At 36.4% G+C, this 27214-nt stretch overlaps 4 protein-coding genes across 10 annotated transcripts; 3 read left to right on the forward strand and 1 right to left on the reverse strand.

Annotated features, from left to right (window-relative positions):
* The first annotated feature begins 4820 nt into the window (after positions 1–4820).
* Positions 4821–11444, forward strand: LOC103845503 (cation/H(+) antiporter 9). The gene is made up of 4 exons (XM_009122375.2): positions 4821–6903; positions 6996–7477; positions 8088–8634; positions 8746–11444. Exons 1-4 carry the CDS (start codon positions 6658–6660, stop codon positions 9871–9873), a joined length of 2403 nt encoding a protein of 800 aa, XP_009120623.1. The 5' UTR covers positions 4821–6657; the 3' UTR covers positions 9874–11444.
* On the reverse strand, positions 10665–15842 carry LOC103845505. Of its 7 annotated transcripts, none has more exons than XM_033282141.1 (8): positions 15752–15842; positions 15527–15649; positions 14584–15417; positions 12210–14129; positions 12031–12121; positions 11806–11928; positions 11613–11653; positions 10665–10862 (listed from the first exon to the last, which is right to left on the reverse strand). In XM_033282141.1, the coding sequence occupies exon 4, from the start codon at positions 14127–14129 to the stop codon at positions 12816–12818; it is 1314 nt and encodes a 437-aa protein (XP_033138032.1). In that variant the 5' UTR covers positions 14584–15417; positions 15527–15649; positions 15752–15842; the 3' UTR covers positions 10665–10862; positions 11613–11653; positions 11806–11928; positions 12031–12121; positions 12210–12815. The 7 variants fall into 7 exon arrangements, with proteins under 7 accessions (XP_033138032.1, XP_033138027.1, XP_033138031.1 ...); XM_033282136.1 differs by having other exon boundaries at positions 11613–11696; XM_033282140.1 differs by having other exon boundaries at positions 10665–11696; positions 15334–15374.
* A 3161-nt stretch (positions 15843–19003) lies between these two features.
* LOC103845508 (protein SENSITIVE TO PROTON RHIZOTOXICITY 2) lies at positions 19004–21433 on the forward strand. The gene has a single exon (XM_009122376.3). It carries the CDS (start codon positions 19050–19052, stop codon positions 20178–20180), a length of 1131 nt encoding a protein of 376 aa, XP_009120624.1. The 5' UTR covers positions 19004–19049; the 3' UTR covers positions 20181–21433.
* On the forward strand, positions 20263–26824 carry LOC103845510 (protein SENSITIVE TO PROTON RHIZOTOXICITY 2-like). Its single transcript, XM_033282142.1, has one exon. It carries the CDS (start codon positions 25473–25475, stop codon positions 26628–26630), a length of 1158 nt encoding a protein of 385 aa, XP_033138033.1. The 5' UTR covers positions 20263–25472; the 3' UTR covers positions 26631–26824.
* Positions 26825–27214: the final 390 nt, after the last annotated feature.

The following is a 27214-nucleotide window of genomic DNA, read 5'->3' on the forward strand; positions in this document are numbered from 1 at the left end:
TACGAGAAGATTGTGGTCTATCTACAGGAAAAGAATTCCCAACAGTCATGTATGAGGATAATGCTGCATGTATCGCTCAACTCAAAGATGGTTACATCAAAGGAGACAGGACAAAGCACATTCTACCGAAATTCTTTTTCACCCATGATCTACAGAAGAATGGCGATGTTCGTGTCGTTCAAGTTCGTTCAAGTGACAACTTAGCTGACTTATTCACCAAGGCGCTACCCACTTCTACTTTCAAGAAGTTGGTTCATCTTATTGGATTACGTCGTCTCAAGGATCTTGACGTTAGTATACATGAGGGGAAGTAATTGCGTGCTGCACTCTTTTTCCCTTAACCATGGTTTTTCCCACTGGGTTTTCCTGGTAAGGTTTTTAACGAGGCAGTATCATACGCGCATAATAGACATCAAGGGGAAGTGTTATATTTATTGTGATGTCAATTATAGAAAGTCTTGTTCACCAAGATTTACTTGTACTTGGTCTCCAAGCTAAACCCTCATATTGTATCCCTATATAAAGAGTTCATTATTCATGGAATAAGACACACCAATTCCTCTCTTCTCTTGTCTTCTCTTCTTTATTCAAAACACATTCCGTTTTTTAAGTCATTTTAGAATTATGCACATATATAAAAAAAAATATTAATTTTTTATATTTTTTTAAATAAACCAACATTAATTATTTATCTAACCACAAATCAGTCATAATAAAATAGAAGGTATATTATCACTGGTCATATAATATTAAGTGTTGATAAATTTTACATAAAAAACCAAAAACGTCATATAATTTGAAATATAAAAATTTATCTAAAACGATTTATATTAAAAAATGGATGGAGTATATACATAGAAATTTCAACCGAAACGTTATTAATCAACCGTTTTTGTCACCGGTCCAGTCACTTTAATATCCAAGATAAAGCTGAATTCTCATCCATGTGGTTGTGAAGGTAGATTTTGTTTGCGCCGTTACAATGGCAAGATTCAAAACTTTGTATTGTGAATTCACTTAACCAATCACGTTATTTACGCATAAGTTATTTTAGACAACATCACGTCGATAAATTTGGCCACTGAGACCAGGAATAGAAGCAAAAGATAATTATTTGTTTTATCAAGTGGCCATTATTGTTTATGCCTAAAGAGAGAAAAAGATTTCGAGCTTTCACCGTCTCAGGCTTCGTCCGTGTTCTTAACCACTTTTCTTACGTCTTAACCACTTGTCTTCTTCGCAACAAAACTGATTGGTGTGATGATTAATTGACCACTAATGAAAATATGATTAATCAGTAATCCTTCCGTTTCCCCATCTTAGACCATCTCCAATGGTACACATAAAATTACTCTATATTTCACTTTAAAATAGAGTAACTCTATTATAATGTTGAATTTGCTCCAATAGTTCACTCTATAATAGAGGTACTCTATTTTAATGTAAAATATAGAGGAAATTTTTGTGTCTCATTGGAGATGCTCTTAGTAAAGCGTTTTCATACGTATACGTCGTATATCATTCAAAGTAATTTGTTACTCCACTGAAAGGGAATAACAAAGAGTATACAAAAATTTCACTGCATGTATGTATGGCCATACTGAACATTCTGATAATAAGCATACAATTTCGATTTTCCATAGGCTGTAAAAAAAGCGAATCAATACAACCTTACAAAGAAAATGGATTGTTTGTTGTCTGTAAATATATTGCACATCTGCACTCATTCTCCCCACACCCAGTGGCCAGTGGGGCAAGTGCTCTTGTAAGCTTTTTAGATACCCTTTGCGCTTCTTTTCAAGCCCCATACTATAATGTATAAAATGTAGAGTATTTGCACTCCCTACCAAAGCTTTTTAGTGTATTTAGTTATATACCCTAAAATACTGTGTGGCACTGTTTGATAAATGTTTTGGACTCTTCTACCCCTATGTTATTATGCTACCAAAATACTAATAATCTTTGTAATTTTTTATAGCTTTAGCAAAAATTTATTTTCACAACATATCTCGAACGAAATCATTTTTCTTATTCCAATGTCAAAGATATTAATTACTTTTTGTATTACACTCACCTCTTTCCTCTACTAAACTTGTTTTAATACCCTCTATCTCTGCAAATTCGTACTCTCTCTTCCTTATACCCAGCTTGATACTTTGTAATTGTTGTGTCATATTACTGATTTTCAAAAGGTTTAATGGATTTTTCTGAATAAGAAACCCCCACCTTCTCCCTCCTCTTCGTCGAGCTCGCGGTGGCGCGTGTATTCACGCTCCTCAATCTCTGCCCCAACGTGCATGCTCGACTCCATTTGTTGACCGAGAAGCTCGTAGGGAGGAAGAAGCGTGAAGAGATGGTAGAAGAATAAGCATCATGGAGGCAAGAGAGAAAGACCAACAATTTTTATCTTGAAGATTGGTAATGTCCACTGAAAAGAACGCTATGGATTGTATTCTTTTTTGCCTAGTCTTTAATTTTTTTTTGGTCAAAACCCACTCTTTAATTTTTTTCCAACTATTTTCTTTGATTGCTCTGTGTTTTCGTACTTGATTGTTTTCTTGCTTTAGTAGATTTTCGATGAAAGTTTTGATGTAGTGGTGTGGTGTCTATCGTTCCAATAAATGTTTTTTTCTTTGTTATATCAATTGGTATCTGCCCCTTGATATTAACTCAAGCTGACCCGCCAACTGTATCGGATGCTGATTCTACAACAGAGAAACATGATGAGGAATTCAAAATTCTATAAGCCTCAATCTTAGTTTCCCATTCTTCTGTTGGCAAAGATTTTTTTTATTATGTTGGTAATCTTTTCAGTCTCCTCTAACAGATAACTCAAAACTTAACCATCTAATTAACCTATTTTCAAGAACGATCTATAGTTATTTTGTCTAGTGACTATGGCTTGTGTTGTGATGCGTTTTTCGGGATCTGATGTAGTCTATTCTCAGCCAAATGAAAATGGTCAAGCATGTGCTACGATTTTTGGAAGGTTTAATTTTTTAGCTTTTGTTCATGCAAGTTCATTGTTTGACATTCTACCACATCTCACACTGGTTCATTTTTGCAGGCAAGTTCAGTGATTGGTTTGATAGTGTTTGCTCTTGTTGGATAGACATTTACATTTTTTCGAGACAATACAAATTTTAGCCGGATATTATTTTATATGCCAAGACCAGTTGACAAAACTGATACATATATGGTTTCATTTATACGGATTATAAATAAAGAGATTGTAATGTAAATTGAGTTAGCCGGCTACAATAATTTTTTGGTGTGTCGTAACAAACCATAAATAACAAACAGTAATAAATATTTGAATTAGATGCTAAGATTAAATGTTACACGGCTAAAATATCTAATAAAATATAGCAATATATTTATCCAACATATCTAAATATACATAATAATTTATCTTTTGAATTATTGATATCTTGCATATTTGCATTGTTTTATCCATTCATCCATTAGCATTTTCATCATATAGATTAGGATTTAGCCATGTCTAGGTTGCATTTTGCATTCATTGTCCTCATTAGGTGTTGGAGTGCCACATGGAGTTCTTGGGGACATTTGGATGCATTTGGAGCTTAAAGGACGTGAAACAGGTGATCATTGGACGAGCAGAGCATGGGAGCGAGGTTCCGCAGCGACGTCATGAGGTCGCTCCAAAGCACCTCTCAGAGCGACCTAGCTAGAGCGACCCCGTGAAGTCGCTCGCCATATTCATCCCGTAGGAAGCTAGAGCGACTTGCCCAGAGCGACGCACCGAGGTCGCTCGCATCTCACACCCTTCTCGGAGCGACCTCCCAAAGCGACACCCCGAGGTCGCTCGCGTCTCTATGGCGAGACGACACGAAGCGAAGCCTGGAGCGACCTCTCAGAGCGACCTACCAAGGTCGCTCCCGATCCAGAGCGACCCGTTGGAGCGACACACCAAAGTCGCTCGCGACCTCTCGCCCGGACACACCAAAAATCGGCCCTGGAGCGACTTCCCGGAGCGACACCTGCAAGTCGCTCCGCGTTATTTTGCTGCCGAAAATCATGATTTCTTAAGGCCCTTTTTGCAATTTATTTTGGACGTTTTGCACTTGGAAAAACCTATGTTTTAAACATCTTTTGTAGCCACCAGTGGCAGATTATCTTTTATCTTTTGATCTATTGAGAAAGACACAAGAACTCTCTTGAGAAGTTCATCTCTTGGATTTTGATTGTTATGTTCTTGTGTTCTTGTTGATTTCTTATCTATTTCTTTACATGATTAATCTGAAATCCAATATGGGTTTAAGAGGAATCATGGAGATTAGTGAGTAATCACCTTTTGAATTCATGGGTTAGGGAGATTAAGGGTGATTAGGTTAGAGCTAGGATGTTTTAGTGTAGATCATTCATATTTCCTTGCTAGTAGAGTAATCATAATGCATCTTCTGAGTTGGCCACTCAGTTGTTGATCCTTAGGCATTTCTCACCCGAAAGGTGTTCGATGAAATGCCCGAGACAACTCTCATAGGCTTTTAGTATACTTTGCCAAAGACATTTGTTGTTAAAGGTACTAAGATAGCTAATAGACTTGTTAGTAATGATTGCTTTCATATTATTCAACCAAAGACATTTGATGTTTGAGATATGTTAGCAAATGAGCATTCATCTAGACATAGAGCTTGCTTAGAATTGTGTCTAGGCTTAAGGTTGATAGTTTGATTGATCATCTGCCATCCTTAGTTCGATACTTGATCACCCAAGGTCTAATCCCTATACCCATGAGTTCTCTTTTCCTTTAGTCAAGAAAGTATCATTCTGTTATTGCTTTCTAGTTTTAGTCATAGTTTAAAACCCTTCTAAATCATTGGTTGCACTTAGATTAAGTGAGTACTTGCATTCTCAGTGCTTTGATATCCCTCAGAACTGGTTCGACAATCATTTATACTACAACATTTGTCTTAGGAGCCTTGAAAACTCCTAACATCAATTATTCATTCAAATTCATTGGTAGACAACTAATATATTTATTGTTAGCCGGCTAACATATCTAATTATGTATAACAATTAAGTTATCCGTCAAATCTAGTGCAAAATATTGTAAAACTAAATATTTATATATAATCTATTATTTAACTTTTAATAAATTATTTTAGCCAGCTAATTATTATAATATCAGGACATTGCATTTTGATATAGAAATAGAAGTGGTTGTAACTCTCAAGCACATTTCAAAACCGTATTATAAGATTAGTTCACTTCGAATAAAACAAACGCAAGACAACTAATATGAGCTACAATTATTCTGCATTTCAAATGAACAAAAAACTATTATACGAACATTATATCTCATGTCCAACAAACAAAAGTCACGAAACATTTAATAAAGTATAACAATTTATTAAAATTGCTAACATATTTAATACCACAAACACCTATTGTTAAACGGCTAACAATTTTGTTTTCTCTCGATTCAGTATCACTTGGTCCGCCAAAAAGATATCCAAGAAAAATCCTTTTCCGGGGACAGCAAGAAGTTTAGTAGATGGCTTCTTCTGTTCTAATCATCATCCAATCAACCAACACAATCAACCAACAACAACAACACACAATTATTTATGTTTCATAAGGTTTGAAGCTTTTGTCTTTTGCTAGAACCAGTAGGTCGTCCTCTCATCTTCTTAACAGTAGGCAAGGTTCCCCTCCGCCGGAGCCACGATTGTCTCTACTAGATTGACTAACAGTGAAAAAAGGAGGTTCAGGAACAAAACACAGTGATGTCGTTCTTGTTCATCGTTCTTCTCCCACTTACCACGATACAGCCAGACTATTCAAAGACAAAAACAAAAACACAAAGGCACCACAATTTGGTCGGGATTCTGTAAAAAAAAAAAAGAAACAGAGGAGGAAGATAAAGAAGAAGATAAGGACCATGAGAGAGAAAAATGAAATTTTTGTTTAATCGTAATCTTACCAAAATTTTATAATATTTTTAAACTTACGGGGCACCTAATGTGACTTACAAACTCAATATATCAAAGGGCTCTAAATGTAATTTTACATACACTTTATCTACAGTAACTGCCATACTTTTACTGTATTAGGTATATTCCTAATTTCCCACTTCTTTATGGGTTTTGAGCTAATTGACTCAAAATAATATGATATATCATTTTTATTTCCTATTTTGTTGTTTTTAAAAAAATCCTATTTTGTTTGATTTATTAAATTTCACGTACATGTTATAGCTTTTAGTGTAACCGAGTATATACGGATATGCGCATTTTTATAAGCATATGTACAGGTGCAGGTCTAATATAAATTCACATAGAACAGTATGAAAATTTATCAATTCATATAATAAAAACTATCTCATTTTAGTTCTAGAAAACAATGCGCCACCTTTTAGCTTCATCCATTCGTTAGCCCAAACGTAACAAAAGCTGGTCAAAGGGGCGCCGACGGTTTAGAAACAACGATTGCTCAAAGAAACTGTTACGTTGTTAAATCTTTTTTCATTTTTTGTTAATTTAACATTTGACCAATTTTTTTTTGTTGAGAAGAAACAAAAAACAGATAGAGAAAACCAAATCTTCAGCGAAACAAATAAAAGCAAAGTTGATATGAAAAGTTTTGAGAACAGATCATTCCCTTTCATAACTTATACTTATCATCATCCTCATGAACGAATCTCTAGCACTAACTCCTGCGCCTTGGCCAGCGCTTAGCAACGTCGAAGTTTGTAACCGAGCTTTCTTCAACATCTCTTCTTACGGAATCTTGGAAAACTATGAAGCTCCGAGTGTCATCTTCGGATACGCATTGCCTCTTCTTGAGTTGCAGATCCTTATCATCTTCGTTTTAATCGTGTTATCTCATATGTTCCTTAGATTTATTGGCGTACCACAGTTCGTTTCTTACATGTTTGTAAGTGACAACACACCAATTCTTGATTTCAAAAGTTATAATCTCGTCATTTCTTGTGTTGCAAGTAACATGTTTTTGGTGTTTTTAATCAGACGGGGTTGCTTCTGGGACGTCACCTATTTGATCTTCAGGACTTTTCTTCCCACCGTTTATCGTTAGACGTGGCGTTAGATGGTAACATAGCGTTAGAAGGTGTGGCCAACTTGGGTTTAATAATGTTCACGTTCTTGATGGGCGTGAAGACCAATAAAAGAGCCATGTTTCATATCGGTAAAGGCACGGTTGCGATCGCGGTTTTGTCCTTTGTGGTGACTATGACCGCCGGATTAGCCTTTAGAAACTTTCAGCTAGACAAGGCCGACCCTCTCTATATGCCTCTGAAACTGGCTCCAACAGAACGCACCGTGATTGTATCAGTTCAAGCGTTAACGCTGTTACCCGTAATAACGCACCTGGTATATGAGCTTAAGATTCCAAACTCGGAGCTCGGCCGCCTCGCCATATCTATTGCAACGATTAATGATCTCCTAGGATTTATCACTCTGCAATGCGTTTCATATGTAGCATCATACAGGTATGCAAGACATCCTCGATTTTTTTATTTTTATTTTGCTAAGAGACATCCTCGATTTAGGGTTTAATTGTTGCATTTCTCATCACTTTTTCATATCAGGTTAAAAAAAAATTAGATATATATATATTCATGATTTTTATTTTTACCTCCTAAAAATAGGTTGTAGGTGAAGTCTAAGATTTTGGTTTTCTTCCCGAAGATTCTAAGGGGAATATAAGAAACCCGCCCCAAAAAACTCTGGATAATGATGTTCTAATTTTGTTAATTGAAGACTTTTGACATACATGCTATTTTTTCATTGGCTAATAATTTTGAGAAACTCTTTTGAATTTCTTAGCGTGTGCATGCTCTAAAGTGATATAACTTGCTCAACAATTGAAAACATTCATCATATTTTCTATTTCATCGATTCGAGAGATAATCATAAAGTTCTTTCTGCTATAAAGTTATAAGAACAATATCTTTTTTAATCAATTAACATTAATTCAAAACAAAAATTGCTCAAAAGATTAACCATATTTTTTTACTATCTGGCCGATGTCATGGTATAATTTTCTTTTAGAAGATATGGTTTTTGAACACATTACAATAGTTTAAAACCGTGATGCAGGTATGTATCGCCTAGAATAGCCAACCGCGATGCATTGGCAATGACCATCTTAATCCTTGTGATCCTATTCATCATCAAGCCTACGGCTCAATGGATAGTCGACACAAGTCCAGAAGGCAAACCCGTACGGGAACTCTATGTATACGGAACAATTATGAGCGCAATCGCTGCGAGTATTTGCACAACTTATTTCCACCAAGTCCACGTTTTAGGAGCTATATTGGTCGGGATGGCCATCCCAGACGGTCCACCTCTTGGGTCTGCGTTAGAAGCCAAGTTTGAGGGATTGGTTACAAACATATTTTTACCGATTTCAATAGTGGTAATGACCATGAAAGCTGACATTTCAAAGGTATTGTACGCGTTCGATGACATAGCCATTAACATATTTTTGGTGGGTTTCACATTGGTCGTCAAATGGACTGCTACTTTTGGGTCTTGCTTGATCTTCAAGTTACCTACTAACGAATCTATTATCCTCGCCATTATGATGAACTATAAGGGTTTTGTCGACTTATGCTTCTTTGAAGGAGCCGCGAATCATCGGGTAATATAACTTTATATTAAAAACCTGAACACACTTTACATGCATGCATATATATATATATATCATTATTTCGAATTAATGGGTTTATTTTATTTTTATTTTGTAATGTAGAATCTATCGCAAGCCACTCACACGTTCATGATAATATACGTTCTTTTGATCGCGGGAGTTTTACCTACTACTGTGAAAGCACTGTACGATCCAAAGAGGAAGTATATAGGATACGTCAAGAGAGACATCATGCATCTGAAACCAAACTCAGATCTCAAGATCCTAACATGTTTGCATAAACCGGACAACATCTCTGGCGTGCTCTCGCTGCTACAACTGCTCTCTTTCACTCCTGACGGCGAGAGTAATAAAGACAGAGGAGTCATCGCTGTCACAGCATTACACCTCGTGAAACTCGCTGGAAGTTCGTTTCCAATCTTGATACCACACGACAAGCGGACAAAACCACAGTTGCATCAAAACTCTTACATTCAAACAATGATGCTCGTGTTCTCCGAGTTCCAACAAGAGAATTGGGCATCTACGGCTGTTAGCTTCTTCACAGCTTACTCTCAAGAGGATCTAATGGATCATGACATTTGCAATCTTGCTCTAGACCACCACACATCGATGATCATCGTCCCTTCTGGACGAAAATGGTCACCTGATGGATTATATGAATCGGATGATAATGTGATCAGAAGTGTGAACGCTTCTCTCCTCGACCGCGCTCCCTGTTCTGTAGGTGTACTCAATGACCGAAGCTACCGTACCAAGAAAAAGAGTAACGGTACCGTTAACATCGGTGTGATCTTCATTGGAGGTAAAGATGATCGCGAGGCCATCTCGCTTGCGAAATGGATGAGACAGAATCCGAGAGTGAGTCTCACAGTGATTCGGTTTTTATCTGGTCAAGAACCAGACAAGAATAAGAATTGGGATTACCTTGTTGATAATGGGGTCTTAAACGATTTGAAAGAAACATATGCATCCTCTGGGAATTTCGTTTATGCGGAGAAGATAGTCAACGGTGGTCCCGCGATGGCCACCGCCGTAAGATTGGCGGCGGAAGATTATGACTTGATGATTGTAGGGAGAGGTCGCGACGATGATTTGCTGGATGTCTCGGGTTTGGCGGAATGGATGGAGCTTCCGGAGTTAGGAGTCATAGGAGATTTGCTTGCATGTAAAGATCTAAAAACTAGGGTTTCTGTTTTAGTAGTTCAACAACAGCAGCAACATGAGTGAGTGTAGTTGTGTAACCTGTCAATGATATGCTTGGATGTAAAGATCTAAATTACATGAACAAATTCATTTCTTCTCATCTTGTTTTGAATTAGAAGTCCATGATTCCTAACTAAAAGTTATAGTATACGTACTAATAACAACAAAACTGTAATTTTCACCATAATAATTTGCGCAAATGATTTCTCCCACTCCGATAAAGACTTAGTGACCACTGCGAATAATTTTTACCTGTCACTGCCAGAGTCATTGCTTCTCTTTCGTCTTTACCGCTACGTAAGATCATACAGATTGCAGACTTTGTAGGATAACAAATTTAAAACCGTACGGTTCTTGCTACTCATTGTTTTTTTTTTAACTCTTGAAATTCATAAATAAGTGACTGTACGAACACATAAGAGATGGTTTGGGATGTTGTGGACAAAAACAAGTATGATGAAAAGTAGAAACTCTCCTTTCATGTACATGAGAAAAGGGGAAATTTTAAAGTGTGACATTACAGACCATTATGAATATATTTTTTCTATGTTTTCAAATATGTTGAAACCATCAATCCATAGTTCGAGATAGACATTTATGCTTTATGATGCAAATACCTCATAAACTGGATTGAAAGTGCTTTTATGTCTATACATCCGAAGGATGCTCAATTTCCTTCATTTGAGTGTTTTTATGTCATCTCATAGCATTTGATGTGCTTCAAATTGATACAGCCTTCTAAGCCTATCTACAAATGGCAAATACACATACATTTATTGTAATACCCAAACTTTCCAAAATAAAATAATAAATAATAATCGTGAAATCTATATTTATTAATCCTCATAAATCGTCTGCAAATATCATAAATCCGACAAATAGTCATAAATCCAAATAATGGAATAAATCTAGAAAATACGATAAAACCATAAAACCCGCAAGTCTGAAATGAAAAGAAGTAAACGCCCAAAAGCACCAATCCGATAGCAATCACTCATGCTCGACAGTCTCACCTGAAAGGGGGAGAAAAGAGGGGTGAGCAACAGGGGAGTTACTCAGTGAGGTATGGGATGTTAAACCGCAAACCACTGACTCAGTACATAGCACTACGACTATGTAGGCGTAGCTCTAGCATGAACAAACACGACACCTATTGTGCCACACATAACAACCAATGCGTTTATAGTACATAGCTATTCTTTGCACCCTGCATTCTCCTTGTACGGATATAAATATATAAATATTCATGTATACCAAAAGTATGTGTAGTACAGAAGTACTTCCCTATACTCCCACATTCTCCTCATACACAATGCTACGTAGTATAGAAGTGCTTCCCTATACTCCCGCAGCTCATACGTGGTACAGAAGTGCTTCCCTGTACGCCCCGCAATCTCAACTCAAACAATTAGCACGTAGTACAGAAGTGCTTCCCTGTACTCCCGCAGCTCATACGTGGTACAGAAGTGCTTCCCTGTACGCCCCGTAATCTCCACACAAACAGGCCAATACAGAAGTACTTCCCTGTATCCGGCTAACCAATCCATACTATATGTATACTTATATATAACTGTCTTAACATCAAACAAATCAATCAACAGTTGAATCATCTAATTTCCTATCTCCGGTTTAGACAAAGAATAAAATAAAAACAAGCAAGACTCCAGTTAGACTCGATTCACAGAGACGGAACATGTTTCGAAACTAAACTTTCCATAATGGTAGTACTAAACTAGCACGGGATTAAACGGAATAACCCTCACCTTAGCCACTGGATGAAATGGACAACGGAGGATACAGTCAACTGCAACACGAGAATTAATGGCTTAGGTCCATAAGAAACTTTCCTATAAAAATAGATTTAGGGTTTCCAAATTAGAAGACTAGGTTTATGATTTTCGGATTTGAACTGAGTTGATACACGAAATTAAAATGGGCATAACTTCCTAACTGTACCTCGGTTTGCCAATGATCTGGAAAGCTGACAACGAGACCTTTCCAACAGTATCTCGCTCGTTTTCTAAGTCAGTCGGAATAAACAGGAAAACGCTTATGAAGTTGGCTGTTCGTGGACTCGCTCTGCAGACATCAGTCCCAAATAAACAACCATAACATTTAAACCGAAATTCCAAATGATGATCCGCTTTCTGCTATAGGTAGATCTGTGAGCTTAGAATTTACCATGAAAATTTGACGTCAAAATTCTATGATTTGATAATCCGTTCCTGCTTTTCTTCAATACTGGTCTCAGATGTGTTATGCAGAAATATCCCTTGGTAAAACACACATAACTTTTAGAATACAAATCCGATTGGAGATCCGCTTTCTGTAACACGTAGAGAAAGGAGTTGGCTACTTACTCCCAGAAGATGACGGTCAATGATGGTCGTTGAGCCAACTAATGGAGGAAGAAACGTGGAGATGGCTTGAGGTGGCTAATGAAGAAGATGATGGTGATGAAAGATGGCTGCGGTACAGTTCACGTTTTAGGTTTTAAGAATAAAGAAATACTTATAATTAATATATAAGCATGTCTGGTTTACTAAACCATTAAAGAGAAATTATTTTTCAGATTGGTTTAGTTTAAATAAATAATCAAACCAAATTTTAATTATGGTTTGTTAAAACCGGGTCGTTACAATTCTTCCCTACTTAAATAGAATTCGTCCCGAATTCAGATCTTGACTTCGCTTCTCTGTGTTGACGGTAAGAATATGATTAACCGTTGGCTCATAAAAACCTTAGGATAACTACCACTTGACCAAACTCAAACTCACAAAGCAATAAATAATCTTAGTACCAACTAGGACGAAAGTTGTCATGAACCAAAACCGATTAATACGAATTTAGTAATTAAGAAAGATTTGTTATAGAAAAACAACGTATTAAACCACAAGAATTAAAAATAACAAAAGGTACATAGTGGATCCCGGCTCAACCTCCTCTTAATCTCGTGTAGCAAAAAGTCATGGATCGATGGCTTGGCGCTTAGGCGGGGGTGAATCCTCTGCATGTTCCCTCCTCGGACAATCCCTGAAAATATGACCTGGCTGGCCACAGTTAAAGCAATCCATAGTAGCCGCTCTAGGTTCAACAATCTGTCTAACTGAATCTGCATTCAATGGTTTAAACCGGCAGTTTCTCGCCATGTGGCCTGTCCGTCCACATGAATGACACCTAATGCACTCTCCATAATGATTGCGCTTGCAACTGGTGCAGCTAGGTGGTTCTAACTCGTCCAGTGTTCTCTTTTGTGACTCTAAAGTCTTCCCAACTTTAGGCTGAGTTGATTTAAAGAGTTTCTGCTCCTCTGCCAAACCTGCTTCCTGCTCAGCAGCTTTCTCCACCAAATCCCCCAATCTGTAGTAAGTGACGACACGACATCTGTTCCGAATTTCGACTCGCATCCCACTCAAAAACTTTCTAATCAGGTCTTCTTCAGTAATACCACCTCCTGCAAACCTGCGAAGTCGGTTGAACTCAAGCTCATACTCCCTGATTGTCATGTCACCCTGGCTCACATGCTCGAAGTCACTCTTCTTCTTATCCATAGCTTCTTTTGGAAAATACTTCCTATCAAACTCCCGGATAAAATCTGCAAAGGTAAGCCTGTCAGGCCCAGGGTGGCCCAATCGCACTCCCTCCCACCACACAAGTGCATCTCCACGTAGATACTGCATAGCCAACCTAAGCGAAGCCTCTGGTGGACACTCAATAATCTCCAATTTCCGTTGCAGACTAAGCTTCCAATCATGTGCAACTGTAGCATCCACTGTTCCCCCAAAATGCTCCATATCCATGTTTCGCATCTGACTCGTGAGTCTGTAAAACCTCTCATCATAAGCACGGTAAACCGGTAAAGGTTGCTGTAAACCCTGAGGGAGCTGCTGTCCTGGAACCCCCTGCACAGGAACCTGAGGAATATGCATCTGCGGCGGTGGATCCTGTTGTGGTGGGATCTGCTGCGGTGGAATCTCCTGCGGTGGAATCTGTTGACCAGCAGCCAACTGACGGGCAACTTCCTGTGCTGCTACACGAGTAGCTTCTTGTGCAGCTACACGAGCAGCTTCCTGGGTAACCTGTTGAATAGCAGTCTGAGCAGCCTGGGTAGCTGCCTGCTGAACCATCTGCATGAGCGCAGCCTGGTCGAACTGTGGGGATGCATGCTGCACACCCTCTGCCTGAACACCCCCTGCAGCACCCTGCTCATCCACAACTTCACGAGCATCAGCTCTGACCCTAACGGTGCGAGTACGCTTACCTCCTCTTTTTGGCGGCATCTGAATAGAGAATGGACGACACTATTAATTTATGTTAAATCGGAACACTATCGATTACTGAAAAATAACCAAACAGAAAGGTGCTATATTTTTATTTTTCTTGTAAAATTGCCAACCCCATAAATATTTCAAAATCGTCCAAAAACCGATTAAAACAAAATCCCACAAATCGCCATCCCGGGTCGGAGCCGGGACAGAATCCCGCTCTGATACCAAATTGTAATACCCAAACTTTCCAAAATAAAATAATAAATAATAATCGTGAAATCTATATTTATTAATCCTCATAAATCGTCTGCAAATATCATAAATCCGACAAATAGTCATAAATCCAAATAATGGAATAAATCTAGAAAATACGATAAAACCATAAAACCCGCAAGTCTGAAATGAAAAGAAGTAAACGCCCAAAAGCACCAATCCGATAGCAATCACTCATGCTCGACAGTCTCACCTGAAAGGGGGAGAAAAGAGGGGTGAGCAACAGGGGAGTTACTCAGTGAGGTATGGGATGTTAAACCGCAAACCACTGACTCAGTACATAGCACTACGACTATGTAGGCGTAGCTCTAGCATGAACAAACACGACACCTATTGTGCCACACATAACAACCAATGCGTTTATAGTACATAGCTATTCTTTGCACCCTGCATTCTCCTTGTACGGATATAAATATATAAATATTCATGTATACCAAAAGTATGTGTAGTACAGAAGTACTTCCCTATACTCCCACATTCTCCTCATACACAATGCTACGTAGTATAGAAGTGCTTCCCTATACTCCCGCAGCTCATACGTGGTACAGAAGTGCTTCCCTGTACGCCCCGCAATCTCAACTCAAACAATTAGCACGTAGTACAGAAGTGCTTCCCTGTACTCCCGCAGCTCATACGTGGTACAGAAGTGCTTCCCTGTACGCCCCGTAATCTCCACACAAACAGGCCAATACAGAAGTACTTCCCTGTATCCGGCTAACCAATCCATACTATATGTATACTTATATATAACTGTCTTAACATCAAACAAATCAATCAACAGTTGAATCATCTAATTTCCTATCTCCGGTTTAGACAAAGAATAAAATAAAAACAAGCAAGACTCCAGTTAGACTCGATTCACAGAGACGGAACATGTTTCGAAACTAAACTTTCCATAATGGTAGTACTAAACTAGCACGGGATTAAACGGAATAACCCTCACCTTAGCCACTGGATGAAATGGACAACGGAGGATACAGTCAACTGCAACACGAGAATTAATGGCTTAGGTCCATAAGAAACTTTCCTATAAAAATAGATTTAGGGTTTCCAAATTAGAAGACTAGGTTTATGATTTTCGGATTTGAACTGAGTTGATACACGAAATTAAAATGGGCATAACTTCCTAACTGTACCTCGGTTTGCCAATGATCTGGAAAGCTGACAACGAGACCTTTCCAACAGTATCTCGCTCGTTTTCTAAGTCAGTCGGAATAAACAGGAAAACGCTTATGAAGTTGGCTGTTCGTGGACTCGCTCTGCAGACATCAGTCCCAAATAAACAACCATAACATTTAAACCGAAATTCCAAATGATGATCCGCTTTCTGCTATAGGTAGATCTGTGAGCTTAGAATTTACCATGAAAATTTGACGTCAAAATTCTATGATTTGATAATCCGTTCCTGCTTTTCTTCAATACTGGTCTCAGATGTGTTATGCAGAAATATCCCTTGGTAAAACACACATAACTTTTAGAATACAAATCCGATTGGAGATCCGCTTTCTGTAACACGTAGAGAAAGGAGTTGGCTACTTACTCCCAGAAGATGACGGTCAATGATGGTCGTTGAGCCAACTAATGGAGGAAGAAACGTGGAGATGGCTTGAGGTGGCTAATGAAGAAGATGATGGTGATGAAAGATGGCTGCGGTACAGTTCACGTTTTAGGTTTTAAGAATAAAGAAATACTTATAATTAATATATAAGCATGTCTGGTTTACTAAACCATTAAAGAGAAATTATTTTTCAGATTGGTTTAGTTTAAATAAATAATCAAACCAAATTTTAATTATGGTTTGTTAAAACCGGGTCGTTACATTTATATGGAAGCCGAATTCTTCCAATCTTAAACCATGGTTAATTTGCCACAAAATTGACATGCCAAGTAATGCATATGTACGTCAATCATCTGAAATGGCAAACCTAAACTGAAAATAAGTTTATCTACTTCGTAGTAAGAAGTTGGACACATATTATCTTTGGACAGATAATCTTTCACAAATCAGCAATTACATCCACACAATCTTCTGCCCACTTAAAATTTGATTTTATAGTTGTCATCCTAGTTGTAATCGATTAAGGAGAATGATCTTTTCTGAACTCTCGTATACATCCAACATATCAAAAAATCTTCTCGTTTCTAAATCTGGTTCCTCAACTTTATTTATGTCTTCAATTTCAAGAAACACATCATTTACCATTTGCACTATATCACTAGATTGTACTATCATTCTAGGTTCCTCTAAACTAACCAACATATATTCACTAGTACTACTTATATCAACTTTCTCATGAAAATACCAGATTTTATAATTAGGCGTGAATTCATGTATATTATACAAGTGACTACATACCCTTTATATAGGGATGATTCTACTATTATTGCAACAATACAAGAACAAAACATCTTATCTTCTCTTAAAGTAATATCTTAATTTTCGGCAAATAGCATATTCTTTAAGCCTTTATGTAATTTTTTTTGAAATTTGTCCATTTGAATCCCATTGATTGTACATCCATTTACGAAAATAAAAATATGTGAAGACATTTCTAGTGTGATGTTTTCTTGACTTTTGAATGTGTTTTTACAAATGAATCAAATGAATTATACAGATTACATACGGCTAGTTTTCAACCGAAAGAAAATCAGATATTTTGACCAGTTTCTGACCACTGTTCTGACGATTTTAAAGTGATTAAAAATTGGTCACGAATTACTGAGTACCTTTTAATCAGTTTTGTTTGTCCGTGATTTCCGACCACCTTTTGTCCACTTATTTTTATTTTCATTACATTAAATGGTCATTTATGGTCAGAAATATTTTTGACCTGGTCAGAAATTTGATTAGAATTTGCTATGCTTTTGTTGTAGTGCGTGTTCGATCCTAGAAGAAGCATAGCGTCTTTTTCTTTTTGGGGCAACAAATTGTTCTTCTATATTTTCACATGATCTCAAATAGAGAGACAAATCTCGTCCGTCAGGCTTTTATAACACGTTGATTACTAAACTAGTTTAGTGTTTTTTATGTAGGCTAAAGAAACTATTAAATAAACTAAAGTTGTAAGGGCATTTCGACCGTTCAAAAACTCCAAATTCATAAATCATAACAACAAAAATTAAAACTAAGAATGGTTCATGACGATTGGAGTATGATCAACATCATTACACCCCTAGTGATGGGCTAATCTGACTAGATCAGCTCTAAATTTATAAGTTGTGCCACGTATTTTTGCGTCACTGCAGTTTTCTAGCGTAGACGAAACAATTAAGAAGAGTAATTACATCCGTTAAATAGGCATGATTGATAACCAAAACAGTATAGTTGTAATGACTTTGCACTTAGCAGTCATATTTTTTTTTAAAATACAATAGCGATAATTTACGCGACGTTCTTCATGAATAATTTACTAAATCTAACCCAAAAACACCATTAATCATCCATCCACTTTCTGTTAACGTTGTTATTTTCGAAATATAAAATGAATACGCTTGAGCTGGATGGATATTATTTTATCAAAATTGCAACTCGCATGTTAGAGGAATGCATGTAGAAGCAAATGGATTGGTTACACATTATACAACATAAGATAGAGCATGTAAGCTTCACGCCTTGACCGCTATGTCGACATCACCCGTTATATGAATGTATATCAAATAATACCCGAAGATTAATGCATGACAAACACTGAAACTTGACTTAGATTAGTTTTTTTTTTATAATAAAACTAGGATTGGCATTCTTCGTTTTTTTAAGCCAATGTCCGAAAAATATTGTAGGTTTATGTGAGGACGGTTTAAGTGGGATATCACTTATTCGCTTTCTATACGCTAGTTGACTTCCTAGTTAATCACATCACACATCCTTATCAATCCCATTGTTAACCTAATGTAAACAATGATAATTGCATTTTGAAGGGTAAAAAACAGATCATGCATGACTTCCATCTAACACGTTGTGTAATTGTATTATGTCAATAATACTCTCAAAAAATTATACACAACATAACTGTAAATATCCTTAACTCTTTAATTAGTGGATTGTGACATCTACAAGCACTAGACGACAATCTGAAACATTTTTTTTCTTCGAAAATAGCCAATATACCAGAATTAAACGCTTAAATTAAATCCGATTAATTGAAACAAAATGTACTATGACTTGATCATAGCCAATATGCCAGTATTATCTTATGCATGCTTCTATCGATCATTGTATGTCTATTTGATTCTGAAATCACTGATGAAATGCAACGCTCTAGGGTTCAATAGATTGTCTAGACCTCACACCGTCGCATATTAATTGCCGATTTCTCGTTTGTATTTTGTTATAGTGTTTTAGTTCTCTTAGAATAAAGACAGTCTAACGGCCAATTCAATGGTTCATGTGTCAGAATTTGTTTTTGCAACTGGTATACATAGTAGTATAATAGTGGCTGTTTTTTTTTTTTTTAATCTTGCGTAATCTTTTGTGTGTGAATGTATATATGCCACAATTAACAAGTATTTTACAAGGTAGGGTGTATTCTTTAATCCATTTCTCTAGAACGGCTGAGCATATATAAAAGAAAGGCACCACAAAGAGTTTAAAGAGCCAACAAACTCGAAAGACAGAACAAAACAAAAACTCAAGTTAATTATTTTCTTCTTATACATTAGATGAATCAAGAAGAGCATATGAATCAAGGACGGTATATTATGAGTCAAGTAGAAGGCTCAATGTCTTGCTTCTCCGAGACGAACTCTAGTTCCACAATCTACATGAATCCCATGATGGCCGCGACGAGATCATCGGGAGAAGACAACGGCATTCAACTCTCTCTTCTTCTGAATCTATCTACCATACAAGACAAAGTCCATGAGATCCAATCACTGGTCAACTTTTTCATGATCTCCCCTAATAACAATAACCAATCCTCCGAGTCAACGTCGTCTTTAGCTGCGGCTAACGTCGAAAGTTTGGTTCAAGACATCATCACGGCTGCTTCTTCAATGATGCTTACTTGCCAACAACTCCAAAGCTCAACTAACAGCAACAGTAATATTGATACCAATCAAACCGCAGATGCAATGGTTATGGAGTTCTCGCAAGACTTCGACCCGGATCGTGATTTCATGGGAGAGTCGTCAATTAACATTCTTGATGTCCAAGAAAGAAGGCATGTTTCGTTTCTCGACCAGACTACGCAGAATCTTGACTGGTACGGCACCGAAACCACAAACCCTAAAAAAGATATTCATCGTTCTAAATCAAGATTAGGGAACTACGAGATAGTGGAGCTAAGCGTGGAGGATCTACTAGCGAAATACACACATTACTGCCAAATCTGCGGGAAAGGGTTTAAAAGAGACGCCAATCTAAGGATGCATATGAGAGCGCACGGAGATGAGTACAAGACACGTGAAGCCTTGATCAGCCCAACAAGCCGTGACAAGAACGTCGAGTACTCGTCAATGAGGTATTACTACTCGTGCCCTCATCAAGGGTGTAGATGGAACCAAAGGCACGAGAAGTTTCAGCCGTTGAAATCTGTGATTTGCGCCAAAAATCATTACAAGAGAAGTCACTGTCCTAAAATATATATGTGCACACGATGCAACGTGAAGCATTTCTCGGTTCTGTCTGATCTAAGGACGCACGAGAAGCATTGTGGGGATATCAAGTGGGTTTGCTCTTGTGGAACTAGGTTCTCTAGGAAAGACAAGCTTATGAGCCATGTTTCTTTGTTCTCGGGCCACTCACCGGCCCATGAGCCGTCGCAGCAGCAACCTCCGATGATCACCCCCTAAAGTAATACCACGGCCGGAATTGAGTTCTAAAAGCAGCATTATTGTTTAGTACCCTCTTGAATATCTCATGATTTTTTTTTGTTGTAACAACTATCTCATGATTATATCTATTATTTTAAAAGAGAAATACATATAAATTAAAATTTGTTTCATGTATGATTTACACAAAATTCCACTAAATTTAGTTTTATTTTTATAGTATTCATTAATGATGTTTTAGTTTTTTAAATAACTGTCACATTCATGGGCATAATTTAGGTGTCATATACGATTGGTTATAATGCATGTAAACCGAGAGTTCATACAACTGTACCGATCACTATATAAAATTAAAACCCAAAACAGTTTTGTATTCAAACAAAATTATTACTCAAATACGTTTGCACCACAACAAAAATATGTCATACTAATTATGCTTGGGTCAGTGTTTAATCAAATACCGTTTTAGACGTTTGATGGTACAATGACTAGGACATGGCCTTTGGATACAAGTTCGGATATAAACTGAGTATTTTGGACTTTCAGGAATCTATCTATCTATCTATATTATTAAAAGAAAAGTACAAAATAAAAATTTCTCTTAGCTTTCAACTTATTTTTTTGTCATTAAAACTTAACTTGGGGTCGAAGCCAACATAATTCGACCAAACTGGTCAGAGAAATAGCAAGCAGGAAGAGAAAAACTAAGACGACATCAATAGATGCCGGTTGAAAACCCATATAAAGGCCAAACAGAGGACCTGCAGCACTCAAAAGCAAGGAAGACCAGTGAGATTAACAACCTCTAATTGCTTCATCTGTAGCATTCAAAGCCACTAGCTTCCCTGAGAATCAGGGTCTTAAGCCATGCAGGACCCCAGCAACATACGACTGAAGACGAGTGTCCAGAGTGAAGACGAGTTTTCAACTTATTTACACTAGAATACCACTAAGTAATTATGAACTTATATTTATGTATATAAGCTTTGTCTTTTTCTAATTTAATAAATCATTTTTTAAATTGATCATAAACTAAAACAACTTCCTAATTAGATTTTAATGCACTAAAAACTACCTAATTCTAACATTTAGCATTTTTTAAATCTTTTTATCAAATTAAACAACCATAAAACATACATAAATTTTAAAAGAATCATTTATATAATATATAAATAAAATATAGACTAATACATAAATATATTATTTTATGTATATTTTTATATGAATAATAGCCCACTGTAAATTGATAAATGCTGAAGAGTATAAAATATATAGCACAAGATTTTGAATTTTATATAAAACAATTTTATTATACGTTATCATAAAATTTTGATCCATAAAACAGAAAAATACATTTGTGTGAATGCATGGGTCATATTCTAAAAATGTGGGTAATACATTGACTGTTTACAAGACAAAGTAAAATTACTCAATATAAACTATAAATGATTGTGTTTATGAATGTCATATTAAACAATTTTTGAATACAGATGAATTATAAATTATACGTATTAGTACTTATACAAATAAATATTTGTTTATTAAAAATAAAATAATTATGTGTGGGTGTACGGTCAAGATCTAGTTTTAGTTTATGTTTCTATTACCTATTTTGGTATTTTTCTTATTCACTTCGGTCAGGTTCGGTAAATTTTGGGTTCATGTATTTTCAGATACAACCAAAATATCCAACTTGTATTAAATATTCAAAATATATAATATTGACATTTTTGCCATCTAAACTTATATTTAATAATTTAGAAATACTATCAAAATAATTTGTAAAGTAATCTACGCAAGCTTATATAAAATTCTGAAAACAAATCTTCAACTTTTTAATATAATTTTTTTGGTCAAAGAACTTTTTAATATTTTTTTTTTCTATTTGATTACATCAAAACAATTTGTATCAAATATTGTAAAAATGGCTTGATATTCATTAACTAGTTATGACAAAATACATAACTATTTATGAAAAATACATAACGTATAAAACATAAATATTGTATCTTAAATTTTTGAAAAACAATAAACATAAACAACAGTTGACCAAATTTAGTTACAAATTATTTATTATACAAACCAAAATTTTAACCTATACAAAAAAAATTATTCAGGTCAAACTCTAGTTTATTATTAATTAATTATATATTTAAAATTTATATGATAAAAAAAAGTGAACCAAGGGTAGAGTAACATCATTGTCATGTATTACAATATGTCTCAGAAATGGGCAACAATACAATAAGCTCGACTGTAATGGAGAGCAACAAGCTTGCTTGGCTAGCAGGTCAGTACCGTTGGAGAGGAATTTGACACTCCCTCACAAGGCCCATCGTACAACAGGATTTGGCCCGTTAACCTCAATGACTCAGTCATTGACCGGCTTGCTGTCTGATCGATCGGCTAGAACAATCAATCGATCGGCTTGACCCATTAGTCTACCGAGTCATTTGTTCAACGACAGCTCGATCAACCTTTGTTCGGCTCAAAAGCCCACCTCATATGGAATTGGGCCAGGCTTCTACGGCGAACTAACTTTAGGGCGAACGAAGGAAAGACGAACCGCGGCTATAAAAGGATAACACAAGGGAAAGAGAAGGGGATCCGAAATAGACACTAAAACACTGACGGTAAGTTTAGGGTTTTGCAACTGATCGAGCCTCTTTGTATTCTCGTCGATACCTTCAACGAAGCTCCGACCTTGTCTCTTTTCCTTAAAACTCCTTGTAATCCTTTCGTTATCTCATATCGTTCAATGAAACGTCTTTGAAGAACCCACAACTCGAGTTTAGTTTCATTTCATTCGACCTAACCAAACTCGGATCCAACAAGTACATTCGTTAGAAGAACGTTCTTATGAGTGAACCGACATGAAGAAAACATTTGTTCCCAACATCGCGCGTGCTGCGGAGATGAAGTGTTGCAATCTATGATTAGTTGTTGTATTGTTGAGTGCACCATTGATCGTCAGATTATCTCCTTGGAAGATAACATTAATATATTCTAGAGCCCATGTTGCTTGCTTGCATAGCCGAAAGGAGAGCAGAGAATTATCTGTTTCCTCAACTGTGTGCCACATTCTAGGAAGTATTTATCCTTGACTATTACGGATTATTCAACTTAATCCTGAACTAGCTTTAAAAGCTGCATTATAGTTGAATTGATCCATATCCTGTCGGCTGTCGGTGGTCTTGATCAGTTCGGTGTCTGAGATTTGCTTTCACTGCCACGGCGCGCGAGACATTACTCTCCAGAGAAAGTGTTTCAACTTTGGAGCCGTATCTGAATGCCATATTGATCGTGCAATATCCGGTGCATGCATTAGCCAAAGCTGGTGCAGGATGTGCTTCGGAGTCTTGAGTAGTGAGGCTCAGACGATATCCTATCTATTTGTTATATAACATTTAAATTTTCGTAAGGCCTGAAATATTTGTAGTTCATTAATACAAGAAGTTACTTCTTTCAAAATAGAACGAATACGCATGGCCAAGATTAATTATCTTACCAAAATTGCAACTCATGCCGATTTCCACATTGTTAGTGTTCCCTGTAAGATCCATCCTATGAGCACGCGTTTACTGTTTACATGTGCGCATGTAAAAGCAGGTAAGAGGAAGGCATGTAGAGGCAGTTTTTTAAAATGATTGGTTATACATGTGACATAAGATGGTATGTAAGCTTCTCCGTTTTATGCCAACTTCACCCGTTTAAGAATGTTTATTCAATTACTACGTGAAGAAAGAGGCATGAGAAACACTAATGCTTGACTTAGGTTAAGTTTAATTAATTAGGGATTGACATATTCTTCGTTTATTTTAAGATATATAGCTGACAAAATATTCGTAGGTTTATGCGAGGAAGGTCTTAAGTGGGGATGGTCCTTATTTGCTTTCTCTACTCCAATTGACTACCTAGTTAATCACATCGAGATCTGTCAACTTTTGATAATAATTCATATATATATATATAACCGTTGTGTTTTCAAGGGGGAAAAGCATCATTCATGACTTCATCATTATGTAATTGTTTTGTCGCAATTGAAAATCTTGTATTTCTCTTCAGTCCTTGACCTTACTCGCTGATCAGAGCCGTGCTCACCTTATCAATTTTGGAGCATTGGCCCCAAGTCCCCTATCACATTAGTACATTTTGAGACCTTTATATTCATAAATCATATAATCAATATATGATAATATGATAAAACTATAATTATTTCTTAATACTTTTCAATAATATGACCATTTTTGCTTAGTTGTTGTGAATATTAATTTCATTGTATATGTTTTATTTTGAATGTCGAAAACATTTTCCTACATATAATTTGAGTTTGTATATACAATTTTCAGTTATAACCAAAATATAACTTTTGCCATTAATTTTTATAAGATTAATTTTTCTTAAAAATAATTTTAAAATATAAAATTAAAAAAATAATTTATTTTTTTGGTTCGTATTAAAAAAAATTAATATACATATTTAATATAAAATAAATTATTTTTGCCCTAGGCCTCTAATAACCTTCGCACGGCACTGTCGAATGATTCACATCGTATTTAAAGTACACAAAATGGTTACAACGTTTCGTAATTGTATGCCTATGAAATCTTAAAAAATCTTGACCGAGCATATATTTCTGACGCATATTCCGTATTCGTTCAACAATTACGGTCCTCATAACATAATTGTAACTATTCTTATGTCTTAACCTAACTAGTGAATTGGTATGTTCAAAAACTTATAGACGACAATCTGAAACATTTTACCAGAAAATCATCATATATAGACAAGATTTAAACGCCTAAAGTATCACTATTTAAATAAAATGCAGTATGACTGGACCTCTGTTATACTGTACATGTTCCATTGATCAATGTATGTCTATCTGATCTTGAAATCACTAATGAAATTCAAGGCGTTAAAGATCGTCAGGTTCAACAGACTGTATAGACCTACATGGCTTAGTCGCATATTAATTGCCATTCTTTTCTATTTTTGTTAGTGTTTTAGTTCGTTTAAATTAAATACCGTCTCGTGAAATAAATCTCTCAGAATTAGGTTTTCAACTGTTATACTTATACCCCATAGATCAAATAAAAGCAGGCCTGACACGTACTCGTTTGTGTGTTTGAATGTATATATGTCAAGTATTTTATACAACAGATGCCCTCCTATAGGGTAGGCTGTCTTTTTCATTCTATAGCTCTAGAACGGCTGCCATATATATATACAAAGATATCACAAAGCACCAACAAAATCAAAAGAATAAATAAGAACAAAAACTTAAGTTAGTTATATTCTTCTTATGCAAAGATGAATCAAAGAGGCCTTATGATGAATACTGGAGAATGGTCCATGTCTTGTTGCTCCGAGACCAACTCTAGTTCCACAATCTACACTAACTCCATGGCGGCCGCGACTAGATCATCGGGCGACGACATTTCACTCTCTCTTCTTTTCAATCTCTCTACCATACAAGACAAAGTCCATGAGATCCAATCTCTGGTCAACTTTTTCATGATCTCCCCTAGTAACAATAACCAATCCTGGGAGTCAACTTCGTCTTTAGCCGCGGCTAACGTCGAAAGTTTGGTTCAAGACATCATCACGGCTGCTTCTTCAATGATGCTCACTTGCCAAAGCCTCCAAATCTCAACTGGCGACAACAGCAACATCGATACAAGTCAAACCACAGATGGAACGTTCATGGAGTTCTCCCAGGACTTCGACCCGGGTCATGATTTCGTCCAAGAGTCTTCGACCAACCTTCTTGGTGTCCGAGACTTCGACCCGGATCATGATTTCCTCCAAGAATCGTCATCGAACCTTCTTGGTGTCCAGGAAAGAGAGCATGTTTCGCTTATAGACCAGAGTCTTGACTGGCACAGCATCCAAACCTCAAACCCTAAAACAGATCACCATTATTTTAAATCAAGAACCGGGAACTATGAGATAGTGGAGCTAAGTGTGGAGGATCTACTAGCGAAATACACACATTACTGCCAAATCTGCGGGAAAGGGTTTAAGAGAGACGCCAATCTAAGGATGCATATGAGAGCACACGGAGACGAGTACAAGACACGTGAAGCCTTGATTAATCCAACAAGCCGTGACAAGAATGTCGAATACTCGTCACTCACGAGGCATTACTACTCGTGCCCTCAACATGGGTGTAGGTGGAACCAAAGGCACGATAAGTTTCAGCCTTTGAAATCTGTGATTTGCGCCAAGAATCATTACAAGAGAAGTCATTGTCCGAAAATATATATGTGCAGAAGATGCAACGTGAAGCATTTCTCGGTTCTGTCTGATCTTAGGACGCACGAGAAGCATTGTGGAGATATCAAGTGGGTTTGCTCATGTGGAACTAGGTTTTCTAGGAAAGACAAGCTTACGAGCCATGTTTCTTTGTTCTCGGGTCACTCACCGGCCCATGAGCCGCCGCCGCAGCCTCCGATGATCTCACTCTAAAATATGACCACGGCCGAAGTTAAGTTATAAGACGTATCTCAAATAACTTGTGTATTAACATGATGACTTCTATTTTAATAGATAAGATGTTACAAAAGATTTTTGTTGTGATGGGTGAATGCAATGTTGAATTAGCTTTTAATTATCCCTGATTCTTCTAATTAAGTTCATGGGTGAGAATTTTTGTTGATCTATACATTCTCTGATTTTATCTCATTCCATTAAATTATATACTTGTTCTGTTTCATAATATATGATATATTGTGCATATCATATATAATAAGAAATTTACATTTTCTAAAGAGTATAATTAAATTATAATTTAAAATTAATTTGTTTGATTATAAATATAAATAGTAAAAAAGATAACTGCATAAAGTTAAGTTATTTAAATTTACGAAAACATTTATATTTTGAAACAACGAATATCTCCTAAACCATACTTTATATATAAAGATATATATATTATTATTATTTTTTTTTTTTGATACGTGGTATAGCACTGAAAGTGGTGGTGTTGTTTAACAGGCAAGTCGTCTGATACACATGAATACCAATGATTAAATGATGATGAAAAAACTATA

The sequence above is a fragment of the Brassica rapa genome, chromosome A10 (assembly GCF_000309985.2).
Source record: "Brassica rapa cultivar Chiifu-401-42 chromosome A10, CAAS_Brap_v3.01, whole genome shotgun sequence".
NCBI classification, from domain to species: Eukaryota; Viridiplantae; Streptophyta; class Magnoliopsida; order Brassicales; family Brassicaceae; genus Brassica; species Brassica rapa.